We start from the raw sequence: 24,856 nt of genomic DNA on the forward strand, positions 1-24,856 counted from the left end.
CTGAGGAGGCGCGGCCATCTTTCATGACAGTAGATTTATCTGTGGTTGTGATTGGTCAAATGCTTCTAGTGCCTTCTAGTGCATAGCAACACACACTGGAAACCCTGGGTTAACTTACTGAGTTGACGTCCAGCTTCCTCCGACCGCTTATCCTGATCACTGATGTTAGGCTAAGTAAATCCAGATATCCTGGTTATGCTGAATACTTAACAGGCCTCAGGTCCATTTCTCTCAGCTTTCATGCACACATAAGTAAACCATCCCAAATAGGTTGACATACAATATTTATTTAGGTTCACAAAAATGATAAGTTAATTATCAGGTAGTCCACAAATATTGTGGGAATGGTCTCATACAGTCATACAAGGGGCAGGGGGGAACATACATGAGAAACCATTTAGGAACAGGCCCACCCAGAAACGCTCTGATATTACCAAATAAAGTATGAAGCATGGAGAAAGGATGAACTTAAAAATTGGTTTAGTCTACGAAAAAAAAATGGAAGTTGGTTACTTTTTTTCATTATTATAGCCATTATTTTCCAAATGAGTTTTTTTAAGCCTTTAAAAACACAAGTCCCTCAGCTATTCAAAATATTTCTTCTTACTTATCTTTAATGAATGTAAAAAATAATCCGAAAAAAAAAGAAAAAGGGGCAGACCCTGCATTTAAAATATTGCCGTATATCAGGGTCATCCCTGAAGTGTCCCCCTCAGCAGTATCAATGGACCGAAACTGGTCAAAACTAGAAACCTAAATATTGTAAAAACCCCTCCACAGTACAGTATCTGAGGGTATGTATATATATTTATATATACTGTATATCTCAAAGTAGTCTGTAGTGTCCCCATATTGCCCGTGGTGGGCTTCCTGACGCTGTCTCACACCCATTTCGTTTTCCTCCTCGCATCTAAGACCTTTGTCCAATTCTGCCTTTACAGCAAGACATCTATTGCATTTCAGTTACCTTTGGGAATCCCACCGTCACCTTTCCGTCCACCCCTCTCCCCGAAACATGTCTCGACCTCATGTATGTTTGCTACAAAAGATGTTACACATTATGAACACATCATGCAAAGTGGCAATTCGGTTTACAAAGATGGAGTAGTCATGTGTGTGTGTTTGTTTTAAATCTGTAGCCATTTTAGCTGCATTTGATTCAACCACCCTCCCCCAAAAAAGAAAAATCTACCTGAAATCCCACCCATTTCTGAAGCCACCTCTCCCTTTACCCATTAACAAAACATAACAATCAGCATTAGAAACGATATTAAACCATGATTTTTTTTTTCCTTTTGTACTAACCAGAATCTCCAGGAAAAAAAGGGAAAAACCCCAAAACAAAACAAATGTATACAGTGGACAGTTGGGCGTCTGAGTCCAGGTCTTAAATCTGTGTCTGGAAAAGCCATTGTAGCGAGGATCAGTGAGCATAAACCAGAGCGGCTGCTGCCTTTAAGAAGAAAACCTTTTAAAAACATGTCCTGCGGCAGCGGTGGCAACAGTTGGTTTAAGAAGAATCCCTGATTGGCTGAAAGAAGTCAGGTGACCACCAGGTGAGGTAAGAGAAGTCCCACCTTCACGATGGGGATGATAGTATGGAGGTGTTTCCTCTAAAAGCCTAAAGTGTGTGTGTGTGTACATTTCTGATTACAAACTGAACATCTGCTCACATGCGTCCACGCTCACACTCAAGTGCGTGATGGTTTCTGAGTCAATCTAAAAAAAACTAAAAAAAACAACTGCATCGCACGTCCCGTCTCCTCATGCAGCAAAGACTGTTGCGGAAACACAAACACCAGTGGCTGAAAAACACCGGCAGAAAAGATAAAAAAAAAGAAGAAGAAACTAAATGAAAAACTGATGTTTGCTGCCTCGAATGTCCTTGAACTGCACATAGATTCCTTGGGCGTGACGATTTTTTTTTTTTTCCATTTCTCATTTTTTAGTTCAATAATATTTCTTTTATCTATGCATTTACTTAGGAAAAACTAACAAAGATCTCAGTTGCTCTCTTATTACTATGTGTGCGTATCTTTTTTTTATTCTTTTTTTTCTGTATTGACGTTTGCATTGGTTTTCTCCTCTTCAAATTGTCCACGTTGAGTTTTTCTTGGTTTGCGTAGAATCTGTCTCTTTCAATATCATCAGTTTTTTTTGTTTTGTTTTGTTTTTTGGGAGGTGGGGGGAAATCCCAAACCCACTTCTAGCCATTTACCCCCCTCCCCCCCTTCCCACATTCATTTCCCGTTTCCCTCCCCTCTCCAACATGGGAGTGTGGGGGGGGGGGCGGGCTCTTCAGTCCCATGCGGCCTTCATCTCTCTGCCTCCATTGCTACACTAGCCTTCTGCTCTGCGCCCGTATGCGGGTTCACTCCCGTCGGCCAGGCTGGGCAGGGCTGTGTGGGGGGCTGCCCCTGAGTCCAGAGTCCCTGTGGAGGCTGCGGCACATTAGGTACATTTGATGAGACCCCCCAGCCGCCAACCTGGTGGGGTGGAGGTGAGGTGGCCATGGCGGCGGCCATGGGGCTTCCGCCACTGCCGCTGTTGAAGCTCTCGGAGGCCTTCAGCCGGGAGAACATAGTCAACGCGTCAGGGAAGTTGGGGGGCGTCGCTGGTGTGTTGGCTGGGGTGCACATCTGAGGATGAAGAGGGAAAAAACACAACAACAATCAATGCAGGAGTCCAAAACAGGAGTACACACATCCTCACAGAGCTGTTGTGGTTTATTAATAAATGACATTTCAGGCAGAAACCAACTGGATGGGGGGTGGGGCAGCAAACGAATTTTATTTATAAGGGGGTAACACGTCAGAAAAAAAAAAAAAAATAACAATCACACTGCACTGCAATACAATAACCTGTGAGACATCATGTTATTTGTGGAACTGACATTATCACTAAAAGGCTAAAGCAGGAATGATATATGTAGTCTCTGCACTGTGGTGTCAGTTTATATGTGAATTTTCACTGTTACTGAACTTTAATATCTCCATTTATTTCTTGTGCAGTCACTTATTTCCCAGCTCTCAGTTCCTCTGTATTTACTGCAAATCAGTAAACGTGGCATTCATTTGATAGGTGTCACACACACAAAAAAACAAAAAACAGAAGTCATCAGTAAAGTCACATTGTGCCTTCAGGTTTTATGATTTTTCAAATTGGGTTCCAGTGCATCAGTAACTGAATTGCAGGAGAATTTCAACATTGCTTTATCACCCTGTCACACTGCAAAACTGTATAATAACTGTATAACGTATAACCAACTGCAAGCAAGGACAAACTGTCCTGGCATTAGTAGCAGACCTCAAAAGTTAATAAATCATTCAGTTAAACAGCAGATAATATATTATTGTAATACTGTTAGTTAACAGTTTTGATTATTTCAAGGCAACAGCCAGAGAAAGCACCACTCCAACCTCTCACGTGTAAATCTGTGCTTCTCTTCTTTGAAACACAACATCACTACTTTCTAATGTTCTACACTTAATGACTGAATATAGTAAAGAACAAAAACAACAAACAAACTGCAGTTTAGTCTGCTGAGAGAGTGACACAATTTGAGTTGTGACACTATAACTTGTGCTTTAGTATTAACACTACTTCCAGTGTTTCCACAAGTGTCTAATGATTTCTTCTACAAAACTCTGCCAAAGGAGGACCAGAGAGAGGCTTTCCCTTTCATATTATAACTGAACTCGTGTACCCAGTTCGCTGTACACCAGTGCAGCTGTGGTGCAGAAAAATGTAGCTGCACATGCCAGTTATAGTTTAAAAAAATAATAAAAATAAGCCCTATTCCATAAATGTACATAAGAAGTGGCCTTTAACAGCACTTAAAGGCAGTTATTCCTCCAAGAGAGGCAGACTGTTTTACATAACTGAAAGGGAATTTAGGGGGAATCCCAGCCACTCGCTGCTTCTTGCCGAGGGTCCTAATGATAACATAACGGCCTGCTGTTTAGGTCCACTTCCTGTTTCATCTCTAGAAGGGCCTCCAATTTGATTTAGCAGACCAAATAAACTTGGTTAGGTTGCTGATCTTGCTTTGTGGACGCATACAAAAAAAAGCATACAAGTGCACATGATGTTCTCATTTTGAACTCTGTGTGTTTATTACTTCATGATTCACAGGTCAAAATTATCGTTATTCATCTTATACCAGGCCCCAGTGCAGGCCTTTCAGTTCTTCCGCTGTCTGAAAAGAACAATCTCCATTTCCCTTTATGGCAACTTGCTTCTGATAGGTTGCCCCTCACAAACTACAGGTTTAAACCAGGGGTCCCCGATCCCAGTCCACGAGGGCCGGTGTCCCTGCAGGTTTTAGATGTGTCCTTGAATGGATAAATTACCTTCTCAACATGTCTTGAAGTTCTCCAGAGGCCTGGTAATGAACTACTCATATGATTCAGGTGTGTTGACCCAGGTGAGATCTAAAACCAGCAGGGACACCGGCCCTCGTGGACTGGGATTGGGGACCCCTGGTTTAAACAGTAGATTAAAGGGGTTACTGTGATCAGACTGTGTGCCTGAGAAGACCATTTTAAGAATATCTTCTCTATCTGATGTCACACAGACTCAACAGGTGGGAAAAAAGTCAGAGCTTAGAGCAGACCTGAGCTTTTGGCTCACAGTAATCAGCATGCATATAACTAGGAGATGAGGTCTTTTTTTAGTTATTGTTAATGTCTTAAAAGCTTTACTTAAATACCCCACTTGAACCTGTAAAAGCATTTACAGGTGCTAATAAAAACTACAATATACCTTTATATAAACCTTTATATAAAAGACACACACAGTCTACCTGACTTTATTATACTCCTGAGCTCTGACCCTCCTCTGTGTCAGCACTGTTATTGTTTTAGTGACACAAGAGCTGTTTCAGTGGCCACCCAGAGTGTGCGCACACTCACACACACTACACCCATGTGCCAACCAGCTTGCAGTTACCAGGCCATGTAAACAACATGTTTGGCAGATCAAAAATAGAAAGCCTTTATCATCCTCGCTAACGCAGCTTCTCGCGTACTGCTTCATGACCTGCTTCCTACTCACTGTCCCAGCCTCAGTTTATGACCGGAAAAACAACAACCTACTGTTCCTCGGGAGAAGCAGAGGTGGAGCCCTGTTTAGGCAGGAGCGTCGCCACCTAAAAATAAGAGCCAGGGCTGGGAGGGCAGGGCGAGCATCTGCTTGACTAAATAACCCTAAATCATCGTGCCTGAACAATGGAAGAAAACAGCTTGGCAACACAGAGGAGCGGCATTATATAACACCGGATTTATTTAAGTATGACTGAGCTGGGATGGGCATCTCGAGGAAAATTACTGTTTGATATATGCTAGGAACTGACCACTCTTCAAATTAACCAGCTTTATAAAAACATCTTTCGTTCCCTTTTTCATTCTTCATGGTGTTACTGGAACTTTGAATACAAACTTCCAGTTTTCCCATAATCATCCTCCAAGCCTTTTTCCCCCCTTAACACTTACAAACAAAATATCCAACATTTTTGGCTCTTTCATATTTAACTGGAAGTTGTTTTAGAAGTTTCCCAGAATGTAGAGTCACAGGCTCCATGAATCAGCTATGAGGAATAACAGCTGCAGTGACACATGGATATCAGACAAAACAAAAATGCTAACAAGACAAAGGTGGGAAAAAAATGTTTTCCTTGCTGATGACCAGAACTCAGGGCAGCTTGTGGTATCTAATCAGCCCTGAGCTCCACCACCCAGGATGTGCAGACTGTGACACATAGTCTTGGCACACAAACAGCCATCATAGGGAAAAGTAAAAGAAAACAGTGACAGGAACACCATTATTCCCCTTGGGACTGTAATCAAACCACCTTGCCCCCTAAAAGTGCTGTAGCTTGCAGGTTAGTCCTGTGAATGTGCAGGTTCCAGGCCGGGACGGGCCAACCTGAGCATGAGGTTCTCTGAGAGGCAAACCGCTATGAAAGGTGAGTGCGTCCACTGTGCCGACAGGAAACGCTGGCTCATGTCTCCGAGGCCGCTTCCTGCAGTAAAAAGACACCCTGGAATGCTGAAGTGACCTCTGTGATCCTTCCTGTGCTACCGGGATTTCTTAAGCCTCACGGTGAGCGTGTGAACTCAGGTAAAAAACAATGCCTCCTTTTCCTTCTTCTCAGGAATGAAAAATGAGGATTAAAATGCTGACACGTGACCTTTGCGCTTGTCTGCTGAGACCATTGCAACTGACTCACTCATCCATAAACACACACATAAGCAGGTACAAATATACACCTGCAGTTAGCAATGCGACAATACATTTCACCAGCTATAAACAGAAAGCCTCAAACATCGCGCGTCGTCCTTGCAGGAGACCTTGGACATAGACGATATCGACCCACAGGCATGGGGATCTGCTTCAAAATCACAGCAGCTGTCTTCTCTGCCAGGATGTCTCAGTTTGGATCTGATGGATTATTAAACACCTTCACACTTACAAAAGCTTCAGCAGCGCCCAGACCTGTCAGTGTCACTACTGCTACAGTGGAACACACAATCACCCATCTATATACACACACAGAAGTCTTCCATACCAAATTTGGGATATACCATATGATATTAGCACAGCTAGGCTTTGTTTTGTCTCCAGACAACAAGTGGTATGCTTTATGTGTAGAGCATTAGAGTGGGGAGAAAAAAGAAAACATCAGACCTGCCACCTGCAGAGGTAAACTCTCACACATCCTACAGAGATTAAAGGCATGGCTCGGGTGAAGCGTACTGAGGCAACAGATTAATGTGTGTTTTCTCTTCAAGTGTATTAAGTAGCAGATTAACTCAAGGACAGACTAACACTGCAAGACCTGCTGAGACCGGAGTCTTTAGGCCAGGGTTCAAATCCAGCTGGTCCTTGAACAAGCAACGGGCGCACACAGTAAGCATATGCTAAGTTAAAAATGCAACAAAAGGTGAATAAATGTAACTAAAAAAATCCATACACCTCTGATTTCCATGAATATGGTTATAAACTAATCTATACAACCTTTTAGGCCTTTTGACCTGTGGCTCATATGACATACATCTGCAGAGATCCCATTAAATGCAATTTTTTCCTTCTCACTGTTGCCAAATGCAATGGAGTCATCTGATTGTTGGATTTTCTCTGTGTTATTGTAGTGTCTTAACTTACAAACTTAAATACCTTGTGATAGGTGATTGTTGTTGCGGTTTGGCAGTATATAAACAAAACTAAACTGAATCAAATAACTGTTTTTCTCTTGTTAGAGAGACAAAAAAACTAAACTAAAAAACAACCCCTATCTATGGATGAATGAAATCTCTTGGTAAGTTCCACAACAGCAAAGGTGGCAGATAATAAGGTAATGGTAAATAAAATATTATAATTTTATAATTATAATTTTATGCATTTCTTTGCATTTCTTGGTGATTATTAAAATGAAAATTAATTAAGATGAGATGCAAGTATAACTGCACAGGTTAACACAGTCACCTGATATTAAAAAGGAAAAAAAAAATCCCTGGTTTGAAACTGTGACGAAACACAACCCAGCGTAATCCCAATGCTGGTTCCAAGCCCGGATAAACAGGAGCGTTCCATCATAAAGGGCATCCAGTGCCAAATCAAATGTGTGGATCATTTCTTGCGCTAACCCCTTGGAAAATTAGGGAGCGGCCGAAAGTGTCTTTTCTTTGTGAAGGAGCTGCTTGCACATGTGCAAACAGCTTGCACAGTTGCTCTTGTGCTTTTCAGGCAACAGTCATTGTACAACAATTTAACATTTAAGTGAGACCGCACAGGGGGTGCGTGTTGTCACACACATGTTGACATAAAATGTGTCTGCATGGGAGGTTTGCAGTTGTGTCATGCGCATTTAAGTAAAGTAGGATGGGAATCATTCGAGTATTCGAATGGCTCAGTTAGGGATAGTAATACTTGTTAGATATCTAAGAATATGAGATACTTAACTTAGTTCTATGAGGTAAACTTGCTAAGATAAGTGAAACTACTTGAATGGGTTAAGAAGCTAGGGGGGAAAAAAATCAGTAACCCAAAATAAAAAGAGTAAAATACTAGCTTATATTCCTGCAAGTCGAATCTGTTCAGACAGCCAATGTTTCGAAACAGAAGCACATGTTACTGCTGCATTAAAGCGACAACCTTCAAGACAGCAGACTGTGTGTTTAAGTGAAAGTAGCAGCATAAGAAGTGCTACAGCACAGAGGTCTGGCTATTGGTAGCAGATATACAGATGGAGAGACGGGGAGGAATAACAGACAGCGAGAAGCAGTTTGTGTTCAAAACAGAGCCAACAGAAAGAGGTTGCCATGGGGACGGTTGTTATGAGGAAGCAGTACAGATCTCCCGTTGATGGGACGGGACTGAGGCAGACTCTGTGGTCACAGCAGCCCGGCCTCGTCCACTCTCGCTCTCTTCAAGACCGTTTGAGGAGAAACGTATGGCTTACTGGCAGCGATCGCTCGAAAGACGCCTGGGCTGAGCCTGCGCTGGAGCTACGTAAACCTCCTCATTTTGTGCATGTGTGTGTCCACAAACACAGATGAGCTGAAGTTATTTCCAGTCTAACCAAAGACATTCCTCAGAAATATCAAGTGTGTGCGTGTGTCTGAGTGCCATGCAGGCAGGCTGAAAGCTAGGACATGCTTATCCTCTTTCAAAGCTGTGCTCAGGGTCTGGTTACATTTTGCAAGTGGCGACCCTAACCGACCACCTCCATGTAACATTAACCTTTTACACTTACACACATACACACACGCACAGCCCCTTTTCAGCCTCTCTGGATTTTTCCGCCCAGCCGACTGATTTTAAGCCAAATTCTGCAACGGATGAAACGTCATCCGTTTGTTTCCATTAATCTAACCGAGGCAAACAAACACTCCTTTGATGAGACAATGTCTCATATTCATGTACAGCAAATAATACTCGTCTATTTCCTTCAAACATGAACATACACGTACAGAGTAGAGCTGGGCGATATGAGATTTTTTCATATCACGATATGTTTTTTTCATTTCAGGCGATAACGATATCTATCACGATATAAGCCAAATAACTATATTTGTAAGATTTAAATGTGCCGTTGCTCACAAGTAAAATGTGAAATAATCAGCAGCTTGTTTTTATTTAAATATTTATTTCCCATAATAAGTTCAACAGGGTAGATGTACTTAAGGAACATGAGACTTTTTCAGATAAATAAAGGCAAATATTGCAAACTACACAAAAGGCAGCCGCTAAAGCGTTTAAGTTTCAAAATAGAACAAACGAAACAGACTAAATTGTCAATTCCACTTAGAAACAAAATATTAATTCTAAAAATAAATCTTAGTTTGTTTTACAGAAGAACAGACAAAACTGACTAACTTTTGTCAATATCAAATAAACTGAGAACTAAAAGGAAATTCTCAATCTCTCCTTGTTGTATAGCTGAGCTTTTCAAACAGTTTTAACAGTTACTTTAGTCTGACAAAAGCCGAATGACGAATTAGCGCTTCCAGTCAGAGACTGAGGCTACGTCCACACGTACACGGGTATTTTTGAAAACGGAGATTTTCAGTTTTCGTTTTAAAAAAATAATCCCGTCCACACATAAAGGCAGAAATGAAGGAAAACGCTGCTATGAACATGCCAAAGCAGCAGGTGGCGCTAGATTCCTAACCGTGCAGAAATGTTGGCCAATCAGAAGTCTAGAAGCCTCGGTGGGAAAAAGTAAACAAAGCTGGGGCATAGAAGCAGAACCGAGTCGTATGTGTGGACGGACAGTAACTGTGTGTATATGTAAGCATTTAAACACTGCAGAGAGTAGAATTAACAGTAACAGTATTGTAGAAATTCATTTCACCGAAACCATAACGTGGCGCACAGTGTGACGCATGCACCAGTTTATTGTATTTCCAGACTTGCTTTCGGCACAATTTACAGTGCACGCTACTCTGTTTTTTGTCAGACTTGAAATAGCCGAAATACCTTCACACTACGGAACTTCTATGGCTCTTCCGTTCGACAATCTCTCCGGCATTGGAACCATCATCTGTTTTCTCTTCGGTCACGCTCGGTTGATTTTTCTAGTCGGCACACTCATTTCCTCCATTACGCGCTGGCTCCATTACCCGCTGGCTGCTTCCCAAACAAACACACGTGCGGCTTGGCACTTGTGCTGTACGTAACAAGTCACGCGACGTGACGCTGCGGCTGTGATTGGTTCGGCTCTGCGCTACTTAGTTTGGATTGGCTGACCTTTTTTTTAATTTTTATTTTTTTATTTTAAGAGGACAAGAGCGGCGAGGTCTATCGCGATAGCTTAATTTCTCTATCGAGTAAAAGTTATATCGCGATACATATCGTTATCGTTCTATCGCCCAGCTCTAGTACAGAGACATCTAAACATGGAAGAAACCAAATTAAAGCCTGCGCAAACACACCGCCCGACAGCAACACATGACATGTAATCCTAGTTTCTTTTTCTCCATGGTTTTCCACTGAAGTGAATATTAGTGCAAGTCTATGACATATCCGTTTTCTCTCACCTCTTTTTCTCTCACTTCCTTCTTCCCGTCTCCCTTCTGTCTACGACCTGTTGGATACACTTCACGCATTCTATGTCAGCCCTCGCAGCAAACTCAGCTGTGAGATCTGAGAGACACACGAATAGTGAGAGCTGACGTGCAAATCCTCTCTGCTCAAATCCTCTTTGCCATATATATGTGAACGCACAGTTCTAACCTAAAAACAAATTACTTCTGAGTGCATCACGTCCAAAAATGAATTTTTAAAATCAGCTTTTTGTTTCAGATAACTTCTTACATTTTTAGATAATTAGGATTTATGAATGTATCTGTTGCACATTAATATTTACAGCAAGTGTTCAGTTTCATAGTCAAAAAATGTTATATCACGTCAAGTCTGAGGGCTATTTTGAAAGCTGACAACAGTATCTTAATGAGGGCAGTGAAGTGGATTGATTCCTATGGCACAGCCTAAACTGTACCCTCTAAAAGGGTGAGAAGCTCAGACAGTTGGAGTTAGCTTGAAGTGGAGTCACTGCTCCTTTGTAGCATGAAAAGAAGTCAAATTAAGTGATTCAGACATCTACTTGTAATGGCTCCTGGGAGTGGGAGGGGGCACTAGGGTAGACTGGAGACTCGATCTCCAGCGAGTCTCTTTTTGCAAGCCACACTGAGCTGAAAGGCGGTGTAGCACTGGTTCACGTGTGGCTGCACCAAGGAAAACAGCACAAGGACTTCCATCTCCAGCTACAGTCTAAGATGGTGGAGTTCATCTGCATGCTGAGAAACTCAATGGAGAGACAGCTGACTCCACTAAAGTGTAATTTAGCTGTCACCAAGTTTTTTGGCTTAAACTTGCAGAGGAGCACCTTAAACTGTATTGCTTGTCAATTCATTTAATAATGCACACATGCATGTCTGCATACTGTACTGTAATAGCAGCTAATCCTTAGGAAACACCGAGTCAAAATATATCTACAAACATTGAGACAAAGGTACGCTAAATTTAACTTCCTTTACAAATGATCCCAAACACTTGTGTAGGATTCCTTGGATCATTTTGGCATTCCTTTCCTTACGACAGGCTATTCCTGCATGCTCCTATCAGACTCATGTTTAGGAGCATCTTATTCAGGGTCCATGGGTTTGGCTGTTTGTCTTCAAACAATGCCATTATAAAAAAGGTGCTTAGCCTTAATTCAACTGTTTCACAGCTTCCAGTTACAGATTGTGGCGAGAATAAGGCACGGCGGGACCACGGAGTATCATTCAAAGCCATCTTTATTCACATCTCACCACAACAATTTCCAAACCCCTCAGTCCCCGTGTTTTTAACTAGGCGGGCGTGATTAAGGATGCCGTGCAGGTGCGTCCGCCCTCCCTGCACGGCACCGCAGACCACGCCCCACCACATACCCCCATCGCCCGATTGAGGCCGGGGAGCCATCCGGCCGAACCTACTCCCCCACCGCCAGTGGGAGAGAGAATCAGCCCGGACAGCTGGCACCCCCAGGCCCCGGCCAAGCGACGGGGAGGTGTGAGTTCAGGCGGCCGCCCGCGAATCCAGCGGCGCAGGCAAAGCTGGTTCGGAAGTCGGACACGTGACAGGTGCACCCGGCACGGCCGGCACAAGTGTGAGCCCCAGCTCACAGGTGGCTGGGCAGAGGTGTGGCGTGTACTGGCCTCTGGTGGTGGTGAGGCCGGTCTGGCGAGCACAGCGATCTCAAGCGTGGCGCACGCCTCGCTCGCCAGTTCCACTCGAGCAAGCTCCCCTGGCACTGGGACCTCCAGCTCCTTGCGCGGCCCCTCCGTCACCGCTGTCGCTCCCTGCTGGAGCAGCCCATAGCGCGACTCCTCCGTCACTACTGCTCCCTCCGCCGCCACTCCCGGCTCGAGCAGCCCCTCGTGCAGCTCCTCTTTCTCCAACCGGCGCAGACCCTCGCGCACCTCGTCTGCCGCCTCCGGTTGGAGCGGCTCATCCACCACTCCCGGCAGGAGCAGCCCTTCACCTGGCTGTTCCCCCTCCTCCGGCAGGCGCAGATCCCCGCGCGCCTCGTCTGCCACCTCCGGCTGCTGAGGTGCCTCACGCGGCTCCTCCACCGCTTCCCTGTCCTCGAGACACACCTGTGGGGGTGGCGCCCAGGCCCAGAGCAGCGCCGCCAGCTCCCCAATCCTTTCCAGGTGGCGCTCAGACTGGTCCTGCAGCTCTTCCTGCTGGCGTCGCACCTCCGCCGCCTGCTCCCGCTGGGCGGCCGCCATTTCGGCCTCCCTCTGGGCCAGCTCCTCCATTCCCTGGCTCCGATATGGACCCGCCGTGCTGCCTCCTGGGTTTCGGCACCAATGTGGCGAGAATAAGGCACGGCGGGACCACGGAGTATCATTCAAAGCCATCTTTATTCACATCTCACCACAACAATTTCCAAACCCCTGAGTCCCCGTGTTTTTAACTAGGCGGGCGTGATTAAGGATGCCGTGCAGGTGCGTCCGCCCTCCCTGCACGGCACCGCAGACCACGCCCCACCACACAGATCTTAAATGTGCTCTTCTGGATCTGCAGAAAAGAAAACAGCAGGATGTGCATGAGTGCTCTAAGGCGCTGGATGTGTGGGAAGATGTGCGATTCCCAGCAACACCAGGTCAGGACTAGTCTTAGGTTTATTTACATTACACAAGTTTGGAGAAGTGTGTATGCTTTGTGAAACATTCGCTTTAATTGTATTGTGTTTGTTTGGACTTGTAAGGGAAAAAATGCCGCTTTAAACTACACAGATCTGTGTCCGTTCGTGAGGAACACTGCAGCACTGTGAGAGACCACGCACACTACTGCAAAAGAGGATGGATATTAATCTCTGACATGAAGTATTTATAACTTGAAAGCCAAGAACAACAACATGACATGAAATGCCTCCTTAATTTATTAAACTGCTGGCAGAGTGTGGAGACTGGGAGCTGGAATTAGTGTTGACTATAGCATGCTTTTAAAACACGGGGTAACCTCAACATGACGACAGTTTAACAAAAGTATGCCCAATTTAAAACAAAAAACAACAACAGCAAAAATTAAAAAATAAAATAAAATCACTGTTTTTAAGTTCATTTAATTACTGATGTTCGACACCAGATTTACTTGTAATTTGACATTGCAAACCATAAACACAAACAGATGGATCAACATAAATCTTGAAGAGAAATTATAGAGAGGAAGAAATGGCTAAAAGGCTAATGGCAGCAGGAGGAGCTCTGGCAAGACAAAGCTGAAACAAAATGGAAAGGAGGGCAGACAGAAAAAAGCAGAAAACGCTGAATAGCCCATTGCTGCATTAAGAGTACATGATTCTGCCTGCCTGCCTTTTAAATGTTTAAATAGGGAGTGTTCTTATGTGTGAGCCATTACTGTTTTTTGTTTTGAAGCTGCAGCTCAGTAGTTAGGTCCCAGTGCCGTTATTATGAAGAAGAAAAATGAATAAACGGGCATTTCATTTTAAAATCAGCTTCTTCTGGTTCTGATGCTAAATCAGTAAATATAAAATAGCTGCTTTGTTCATGTTTGTAGAAATGCTAATGAGGATTTTATGTTAATTGAAAAGCCGTGTGATTAAAACTGCTATTTAACAAACATGCAGGCTGCCTGTTTAAACAGAGGATGTGACCATTTAGACACAATAGTCTTTATGAAACCAAGGACAGCACAAAAACGGTTTGCTTGTCACACCTGACACATTTATAATACTCCTACAAATGCTTCTCAAAGTTCAGGTATCGCTTGCACCTAGTGGAGAAACTCCAAACAACTGGATTTCCATTCATCCATTTGCTAACTCAAAGAAACTGTAGATTCTTTTAGTATTCGAGGTCTGACATCCTATCGACACTATCGCAGTAAACTAAACCAGGCGAGGCAGCTTCTCTCTGTTTTTATCATCCCAGCGCACAGCTTACCAACAATGAGGTGACAGTTGGGGTTTCTGGGAGTGGCTGGACGTCAGATCTGGCCGTTTTTTTTGCTGAACTAAATAAAGGAAGCAAAACAGGTGCCGCTGAACGTTTCAAGTGACCATCGCCTCCCCTCAGTTTCTAGCAGCTGAGTCCCGCTGACTCTTTGAACATATGCATGTGAGCTAATACTGTACACACACTCGCACAGAGCTCTGTCTGGAATGTGCTCCAGAGAAATTCCGTTGATCATTAGCTCGGATGTTCTGTTTTGGTGTGCATGTGTTATGACGCTGTTAAATAAGGAAGGAGAATGAGAAAGAGAAACAAAGAAGTGAGAAGCAATGAAAGTCAGATAACAGCAACAGAAATACAAATACGGGAGAACTGGGAGTGTGACCAGCTGCACACACTGTGCCCCTTACAACAGGCTAACAATAGGTGTTCAGTGGAACTCATATCTAGAAAAAGGAGTTTGGCAAGGAAACAATTAGGCCAAAGGTCATCGTGACAGAGAACCAATCACAGGTGCACTCGGATTCAGCCTGCCTAAAAGACACCCTTCTTAAAGCTGTGCATACTCAGATACATCACAATTAGCTTTTGTTTTACCTCAAAAACACACATGTCAGATCTTTGTTATCAGTATTGATGCAAACCAATAACGCCAACTACAAGTGTAAAAAAGACATTATCAGTATGCTGAAGTTAAAAGCCTTTGTACATATTAAGACACAAAAAAAATGCTCAATGTTCAAATGTTCAAAGTGTTGGCTCCATACAAAACACAAAGTGTATCTTCCATCCAAAATTCCTGTTCACAATACTACCAAAAAAATAATGCATTAAATTATTGCAAATCAAGTATCATCAAAATTTGTTAACTTTTCAATTAAATCCAAGACTGCTAGCTAGCAAAAGAGATCAGAGACTGGTGATGAGTTCAAGGTCAGGAATGCGAGTCGGGAAAGCAGGAAAGGGATGGATATGGCCCGGAAAGAACCCCGCTGGAATAGCAGGACTAAGTACCAGCGATACATGGCTGAGAATCAGCTGACCGCAGCCTGATTGCAGTGCTGCAGCCACCTGAGCAAAACAGGGCAGACACAATGTGGCAACACTGCCTTCATTCAACACACAAGGGTGCTATGTGCTGCTTGTGTTTTCTGAGCCATATGCCTAACTTGTGTGTGTGTGTGTGTGTGTGTGTGTGTGTACCCTGTGACTCTTAGAAACAGTGAAACCCAATCTAACTCGACCGCTCATAAACACATCTGGTCCTCACAACCATCCCACATGGATTCCCATTCCCTGAGTCCCTTGAGCCAAAGTTCCTGTGTCTTTGGGTGTGTGTAGCTGCATGCATGTCTTTCTGTGTGTGTTTGTGGGTCTGTGTGTGTGGTAAGGGTTCTGGGAAGTTGTTCTCCTGGAAACATGCAGGGCAACATGCTGGAGCATGCAGAGCACAGGCCAAGCCTCTTCTGATGTGGTTAGGTGCTTGGCATGGCTATGTGAGAGACACACACACACACACACACACACACACACACACACACACACACACACACACACACACACGTTAACAACATTAGCAGATCTAGACACGATTAACTCTGCAATCTGAGACACTGATGCATGCACACCCATGGGATTACATAGCATGAACACATGACATCACAAAACGCTGTGAGAAAACAAACTGGATTTAAAATTAATGCACTTCTGTAAGTAATGTCTGTAACAGGACAGAGGACACTCTGTTTTGATTGTGACGGAGACACAAAGCAGCTTTGTGTTAACTCTGTTATTGTATCTTCCACCCAAATACCTGGCATTGCCATGCCATTTCCTCATTTCAGCCCAAAGCTAAACACCCAGCGTTGCTCGTTTTCATTCATTCCTCACTGGCATTAAAGAGACAGTCCAAGCATCCTTGATTAACTTTGGTTAGCCTTTCCTGATGAGCGGATACAGGTTGAGATACTGAGAGGGAGAGAAATGGAAGTAGACAGTCGTCCATGTTGTCACACAGTGATTTATGGAGGTAATTATACCTCTGCTCTTCTGCATGAGCACACCGCACACTTCTCAGGAATTAGCTCTTACATGGATGAGGAAAAGTTGGGATTTCGAAAAAAATCTTGTTTTTAAAGCCACACCCAGACACCGAAAACCCACTGTTTGTAGTTACAAAAAAAAAAAAAAAAACCCACCTCAAACACACAATCACACACAGAACCTTCCTCTTTTCTCCTGCTGAGTGTTCATATTGCTGGGAAACAGCCTTTAAACAACCTCACACCTACTTTTATCACTGCCCAGCAGTGCTCTAGACTGTTTTTCTACATCACTGCACGCAGCCAGTCTGCGCTGAACGTTGCCCTTCATAAAATCGGTTCCATCCACCTCACGCGTGATGCTTGCAACAAAAGGCAACAATAAAAATGTGATCATTCAAACTATATAGCACATTGTTTTGGACTGCATCGTGTTGCCAGTATGTAAGCCAGGATGAGTTGGTCTTAGGAGCAGAATTATTCAAAGGCCTTTAAAATCATGTTTTGAAGGTTACTTTGTTTGTATTTAACCATTACACTCAGAAACAATCGGAAAGAGACAAGGCCCGATCCACAGGACATGAACAGGGGACAGTCACAAAGGACGTGACTTTAGATGTGTTCAAAGGGGAAAAGGGAGGGTGAAATATTTCCTGAGGACCTTTTTTTTTTTTTTTTTTTAATCCTGACCTACTAAGGCAACATGGTTTTTAACACCACAGCCCTGACTTCATTCAATAGGACCTCAGTAGACTTCCTTTAACAGCAGTGAGTGACAAAAAACATACTCATATAAACCAGGCTCTGTGGCTTAGTTAGTTTGCGCTGGGCTTAGTCACATGATGGGGGTCACATGTGGAAGTCATCCTGTTGGGCTACTTCCTCATCTGTGGTCACATGAGTATTCATTCACTTTATTGTGGCTGTATGTGTGTTTGTGCATGCCCTACATTGAGAAATATTAATCATGGAAAACAGTGATACTAGTGTGAACACACAGCATCAGTGTTTGCCCTACAAAGACACACAAAGAACCACACCGTCTAGACAACATTAATCAGAAAACATGATGACTGAATTGATGATGAGGTTTTCGCAGACTTGCTCGTGTACATTTTTCCCATGAAATCATTTGTTTTGTTTTTTTCAAACAAATGACTAATCATTTTCTGTTAATTACAGTCATGAGACAAGACAATGAAAAGGGTGAGGATTTACTGACCGCTGATGTGGCAGATTTTTAACAGGACAAACGATACAGTAAATGAGAAATAGCTCAAAATTTTAAACCTTCAATTAATTTTTATAAAATCCCTGGAAAAATAAGCTCAGAACGGCTCTTAAATACATATGAAACGGGCAGAGGTGCTACAGAATTTGCATAATATTTGATATGAGGAATTAGCATCAAAACAGCCTGCAGCAACAGACGTACAACCCAGAAAACACACGTTCCAAGTGTGAATGAAACGAAACGATATGTTGTTGTAGGGCTGCTGAAAAGAGGATGGTTATAAAACAGGAAATACAGAATCATTTCTAGAACTGTTGTGTGTTGGATCTGTAAAAAAGCCAACATAGTGAGCCGTGCACACTGAGCACCAGGAGCAGTTGCTACGGTCAATGTGAAAGGGTCCATTTTGGGTTAGTGCAAGCATTGCATCCTGCAGGAATGTAATGTGGTTGCAGTGTTTGTATGTACAGTGTGTGTGCGCTTGGAGGAGAAATCTGGGAGTAGACTGGGAGGAGGTTACACAAAACAGAGCAGATTAGGCTGTGATTAGGCCATGTGAAGTAGGTGCAAGCTTTGATGACTTCATTCAAAAACACAAAAATGAATGGACAATCTGGTGCAGATAGCATCCACATGTGGTTGTGTACTCTGTGAGTCATGCAGCAACGTATGTAGAAACAAACAGGAGGTAAATGCATGTCTGTGCAGAAATTGCAGCTCTTTAACATGATACACCAACACCCAGGCCCTCCTGTGAGTCAGTAAAAGAAAATTATAATGACAAGAGCTTTAGCCAACTCCTCCAGCATTCACAGCATTACATAAGATTGTACTGGTGAGTGGACCCAGTAACCCCACTATTTGATATGGGCTATAACCCTCTGACAGAAGGCACAAATGATTCATTACCAAAGCGCAGATAAACAAAAATCAGGCTCAAGCTAGCTTATAAATCCTTATCGGCCAGCACTTTGTTTAGAGATAATACACATGTTCTTAAACAACAGCACTTTTGAACTTGAGGTGATTTCAATTTCAGGACGCCAAATTTAGATAGGAACATGATTCGCCAAACCTTACTCTGGCTCACACATTGTCTTTGGGACTTTAACCCCCCTCAAAAAACAAACAAACAACCCCCAAACAAAAACCCACAAAGGCACAAATCAGTTCACCGAATGGCATCTGTAAACCAACTGATCTATGTGGCGTCCTAGTGTTGCTCCGCTGCCAACAAACCCATGCCTGTGCGTGGGTTAAAGGCTTCAGTTTGTATTGCGACACAAAAAAAACGACCGTATTTAAAACACAAATCTGGCTGAAGAGAGACAGCATGGCAGAGAGAGTGTGTGCTGGAGTTAGGAGTGAGAGCAAAGTGGATTAGGTGTGTATACCAACGAACGCTGTGGCACGATAAGCTGCAGCAAGGTTGGACACGCTGCCCTGCTGTAGTACTGTTGTGACTCACACAAAAACACCCACACTTGTGCATGCACAAAATACAAATCTGTGTATGAAAAAAGTGTGCGAGCGCAAATAGATATGCAAAAGGAAAAAAAGAGGAACGTGAACCTGTGATTATGCAAGATCACATCCATAACAACAACACAATAGACACACAGGTGAGCCGCATTCTGACTTTCCTCATCCGGTCTCTGCAGCATGCTCAGCTCCCGTTTGGCACACAGCACAGGGCAGCTCTTGGCAAAGTGTTTACTCGCAAATTAAAGTGAGACATTTCATGAGCTAAATGGAAGCCTGAGATGCTCTTATTGAGTGATCAGATGATAAAGGAGGCCTGTCGTGCTCTCTTACGAAAATGCTGATTTACTTAAAAACAAAAAGAAGAAAAAAGACTGCGATCAATGTGAACACGTACCACCCAAAAGCACAGAAATGCACACGAGCGCACACTAAAACACAATGCAATAAAAAAAATATCAAATCCTCTTTTTTTCTTTTATCCCTCCTCCATATACTTGAGGCTAAAACGATCAGCAGTTTAATGACTTTGAGAGAATGCGAAAACATAATGGCGGACAATTTTGTCCAAAATAAATAACATAAAAACAATACTCTCGCGTTTACGTCAGGCTCTTCCAGCTGCCATGCACTGCAGCTGAAAACAAAGGCATGTGTGCTGCCAAAGTGCACTGCTGCAAAGAGCCCAAATACTGCTCATGTTTCATAATATTCAACCCCTGTGTGTGTGTGTGTGTGTGTGTGTGTGTGTGTGTGTGTGTGTGTGTGTGTGTGTGTGTGTGTGTGTGTGCGCGTGCGTCTGTGTATACAGAGTCTCCTACAGCACAAACGCCTTCCTGTTAACTGTGCTCTGATTCGTCTCCCCCGTAACGTGCACTGTGTTGGAGGGGGGAGCAGCTACAACGCAATGAGACAAAAACGGGTGAATTACTGACGGCAAATGCAGCAGCAGCACGAGGGTCTATTTGAGAGAGGCAGCTGTCTTCCTGGAAAGAGGTTTTTTTTTTCCTCTTCTCGCTTACTCAGAAACAGAGGCCCTTCCTTCCGTTATGCAGTCCAGCTAATACAATGAAAAATGAGGTGTTTTTTTAATCCAACATTCAACATTCTTCCTCCTTTGTGTACACACACAATCTCTCTTCCTCTCTCTCTTCTGCTTTGTGTGTGTAGCTGCTGCATGCCTGCTAGTGTGTTTATTTCTGGAAGCTCACAACATGGCCGACATGTGCTTTGTTATTGTTAGTACAACATCATATCTCTAGGCCTATAAGGGCTGTTCCCCTGCCCCCATCCCACCCAAAACAAGCAGAGCAGGTAGCCTTAAAGAGACACCAGCCTAAACAACATTCTGTGTCTAAAGAGAAGAAGGAAGGGTATGTATTTAGAAGAACTAGATTGTCATCAACCCCCTCCTCCTCTTCATCCTCCTCACACTCACCATTTGATGATGATGGCCATATGGAATATTTGTTTCTTGAAAAAAGGCACTGAGGGCAGTCTAAAACGAAACACAGAAAACAAATGACATTTTTTAACCAGCAGCCAGAAGCAAGAAACACAGCTACCGGGCAATTTCTGCTGTAATGCGCGTTTTTATGACACAATACAACGAGCGTGTTGTGAAGAGAAAAAAGAAAAGTACAGCTTGATCTATGGCCGACTGAGCGCAGACTATAATGTACCAAAGTAGTCCTTTGTAGGCTAGTCGATACAACACGGCGGTCATCTTTATTGCGTAATAGTACTCTAGCCTCGCCTGTTCACTGCTGTCATGTATCGGATTATAGTATTTAATCTAGAGTGAGGTCTAATTGGATAGCTGTACTGCGTTACTGTGTACTCTCAACGGATTTACTTCAGCTAAAGCACAGATAGCTCTACTTTAAATACAGCCAAAGTTATAGCATGAAAGTAGCCACATTAAAAAAGAGGGAGGGGGTAACACTAGCGCTTTGTTTAGTTTTAAAAAGCTTAAAAGACATAAAAAATTAAAAAATAAATATGGGTAAGGGTATGCAGACACGCTTAAATGAAAGCTAGCAGTGGGTGAGACGTAAACATTAGCCGTGTGGCTGCTAACGTTAAGCCGCTCGAGCTTTATTTTCTTTTCTGGCTCCCCCCCACACTCCTTTACCTCGAACTGCCAATGTGCCGCTTGCAAAAGCTGCTTCGCTTGGTCTGCCGCACAACCCGCCGTCAGGACGAACTGGTTAATCATGACTTGATGTTTGAGTTCATCCATTTTCGACGAAGCCCGTGTCCTACTCGCGGCGGCTGGCTCTGAAGCAGACTTTCGACCGTTTTTTCCTCTTTCTTCACTCGAGTTGTATTCCGTTCCCTCTGCCTCAGTCGTCCACCATTACAGCCGGTTGAGCAAACACAAATATTTACTGTAGGAGCGGTAGTGGAAGGAACCAGACTTGATTGACAAAAGCACGCAGCCAATCACGTGAGAGCACCGCCGGTGGGACTTGTATGCCGCAAGGGAAGGGTCTCGTTTCGGCGTGTGTTTATCCGGCTGCTTCCGGTTAATTTTGACACCTACGCGCACATTAAACGAAAACAGTTCACATTTGTAAAAAGGTTTGAAAACACGGCACACCCACAGTGCGAAATTCGTCGCGAACGGGGGTTAACCTCACACCGCAGGAATCTCAGAAAGGGTTTGTTTTGGACTACAAATCCCGTGAGCACGCGCTTTGTTTGTAAAGTTCCAGAAGGCGAGGCTTTTTGTGAATGACGGCCGCTCTCGTCCAATTCCCAGGCTCGCTGTGTCGCTACCTCGCCAAATATGGTAAACAAATCCACCATCGCCAATTACATCGCTCCGAGTTAAATTCGGGACAGTCGACAGCCGTGGGTGAATAGCGTCGTGTCTTCTCTGGGCAGTTTCTCACAAAACTACCTCTCACTTTTGTGTGTTTGTGTGTGTGTGTCATATCAGTGCCGCAGCGTATCAGTGCGGACTGCGGCGGTACTACAGCCTTTCGCATCCTCATTTCTCCTTTGTTGAAAAAACAGTCTCTGTTTACATTGATGGGTTGCAGGGCAAATTCCCCTTTTTTCCCTTTCACTTGCCCAAGGACTTGCCAACAGGTTAGTTAATCGGTAGCATTTCATTATTTTTAGTAAACAGGACACTGTGTTTTGTTTTGTTTTTTAAATCCACATGTAGTTATTCAGTAGATATCCGTTACCACAATAATGAGGGTATAATTTCAAATCTCTAAACAAATGAAATTAATATGAAATAATGTGAGAACGCAGTCGAGTCCTGGTTTCTGTGACAATGAATAAACAATAGATTATTAGGGTAGTTACACTGGGCCGATTAAATGACTGGAAACACTCCCGTCTGGTTTGCGCTCAGCATTTAAGTCAAAGGCAATAAATGAGCAACTACGTGGGCGGATTAGAGTGTGCAAAGGCAGCATACTTCTAAAACATCGGATTTAGTGCAGACTGTGTGTAAAACAAGCTTTCGGATATCACACACGGCGCTTGGAATTGTGGGTAAGTGTAAACTGTAAGGGCAGCACGGTGCCTCACAGTAAGAAGGTCCTGAGCTCAATTCCACCATCAAGCGGGGTCTTTCTGTGTGGAGTTTGCATGTTCTCTCCCCAGCTTCCTCTCACAGTCCAAAGAATTGGAAACTCTAAATTGCCCAAAGAGAGTGAATGTGAGTACATATGGTTGTCTGTGTATATGTGTTAGCCCTGCTGCGACAGACTGGCGACCTGTCCACGGTGTACCCTGCCTCTCGCACTAAGACAGCTGGCATAGGCTCCAGCGCCCCCCACGGACCTGAAAAACGATAAGCGGAAGCGAATGGATGGATGTAAACTGTAAACATTTGTTTGTAGCAGCTGTGGCTGTTTGATGGAGCAAAGAGTGGAAACAGAGACACCTTCTGGTCAAAGGAAGTTTTAAAAAAAGAAACTGAAGTTAAAGTACAGCTACAGTACTGAGATCCTTTGTTATCATTTCTAAATATTTTTATCCTTAGATTGTTTGTGTGATTCACACATGAAAATGATCCTTATTTATATTATGCTGGGCAGTGCAGTGATGCAGCACTTCTGTCTGTCCACTGTCTGAAACTGGAAGTTTTAGCATGGCATAGATTAAATGGGTAGAAAACTGACTATTACTGACTATTTAAAGCTTAAGCCATGTTTAATATGTGTATATGTAGACTTATGTTCCATACTACTACAGGACATAAGAAGATGGACAACAGGTCCTCTTTAAGGATACAGGAAGACCTGCAGTGTTAAAAACAAAATGTTGGTAATGTTAGGTTGTTGAGTCAAAGTGGGGGACTTCAGTTCAGGGAATTACTGAACTCAGCACACATCTCAGCCCTTGAGATGTGTGCTTTGGTTCTGCTGAGGGACAGTGGGAATCCTGGCAACAATAAGGACAGCTGTACAAACATTTCCCTGTCTCACCAGCAAGCCCTTTGTCAAGATCCTAAATAAACCTGAAACATTATAGAAATCAGGCTTCCTTGAAGAGATGTGACACCTGGCCTACATGCACAGGCTCTACAAGCTTTGTAGAGCCTGAAGGGCTTGCTGGTGCTAGCTCTTGTCGGCCTCTGGACTCCAAATGTTCAAGCTTCACGCAGATGTGTTGCTAAAGTAAGTCAGAGGAGGAGGAGGAAGAGATTTAGCTAGCTCTGCATACTGTTGAAAATATTCCCAGGATTTAAGGAAAATCATTAATGCATGCAGGCCACAGCAGTGGTAAAATTGCCTCTGTTGACCATTAATCATGCAATATGCCATTAATGATGTAACATGCAAGGTTTAATTACAGTTTTTTTTCCCTCACATTCCCAGGTACTTGCATCCAATGTTTCAAGAGAAAGATACGTTGCCAACCCTGTCCCAGTCTTTCACACATTTTGCAAAACAGTTTTGCATGATACTCCGTGAGCCTGTGACAATAAAAAAGGGGAAGAAAAGTGTACCCCAACAGAAAGTGATCAGTGCTTGCTTTCTTCCATTCATTCTACCTGTATTTGGTTTGTAGGTGCAATGCAGAATTGGTCCACGGGGAGGCAGTGCTTCCTCATGATTCAAATATGCTCTTCTGCATACAGTTGAAAAACATTGGTCTCTAATGTTTTTTAACCTGCGCAGAATGTGACTACAGCACACACACACACACACACATATTTTAAAATATTCACAGTGTGTGTGAAAGCGCTATGCACCTTACTCTAAACATATGCATGCATAAAATGATACAGTAATCAATGAATATCACTTTAGGCTTTACAGATCTAGGTTTATACTGCCACTTGATTAAAGTATTAAAATATTTTGTGCATATTTTGCAGAACCTTTTAGAAATAATTTTAAACTCCCTGGAGGGCAAAACAAAACCTGCAGAAAAACAACCATCCATTCATTTTTTCTGTCTGATGAGAGTCCAGTGAATACTCTGAACCTGTGGTGATGCATCACTGAGCAGAACACCAGAAAACAAACAGTGGCAATTGACAGATACACATATCAATAGTATCGATATTAACACGGTATTGGATCGATACTAGCATGATACCTTGTTTCTATCCACTAAATTCAGTATGCAGCCCACTGAACTGCGTTAAATAAAATATT

General features: G+C 43.3%; 1 protein-coding gene across 1 annotated transcript; it reads right to left on the reverse strand.

Annotated features, from left to right (window-relative positions):
- Positions 1-267: 267 nt before the first annotated feature.
- ubald1a (UBA-like domain containing 1a) lies at positions 268-21,811 on the reverse strand. The gene is made up of 3 exons (XM_086303004.1): positions 21,361-21,811; positions 20,665-20,724; positions 268-2,639 (listed from the first exon to the last, which is right to left on the reverse strand). Exons 1-3 carry the CDS (start codon positions 21,466-21,468, stop codon positions 2,316-2,318), a joined length of 492 nt encoding a protein of 163 aa, XP_086159130.1. The 5' UTR covers positions 21,469-21,811; the 3' UTR covers positions 268-2,315.
- Between the last annotated feature and the right edge of the window lie 3,045 nt (positions 21,812-24,856).

Source organism: Aulonocara sp. 'chitande type north' Nkhata Bay, linkage group LG8, assembly GCF_057382095.1.
Source record: "Aulonocara sp. 'chitande type north' Nkhata Bay isolate Kocher_YH1m ecotype deep benthic linkage group LG8, A_spYH_male_GT1.1, whole genome shotgun sequence".
In the NCBI taxonomy this organism is placed as follows: Eukaryota; Metazoa; Chordata; class Actinopteri; order Cichliformes; family Cichlidae; genus Aulonocara; species Aulonocara sp. 'chitande type north' Nkhata Bay.

Excerpts from the sequence above, each read along its gene's own strand:
- ubald1a (XM_086303004.1), bottom strand. The coding sequence starts at position 21,468 with ATGGATGAACTCAAACATCAAGTCATGATTAACCAGTTCGTCCTGACG. Across the intron at positions 20,725-21,360 it reads CGGCACATTGGCAGTTCGAG|ACTGCCCTCAGTGCCTTTTT; the intron begins GTAAAGGAGTGT and ends GTTTCGTTTTAG. Across the intron at positions 2,640-20,664 it reads ATGGCCATCATCATCAAATG|ATGTGCACCCCAGCCAACAC; the intron begins GTGAGTGTGAGG and ends CTTCATCCTCAG.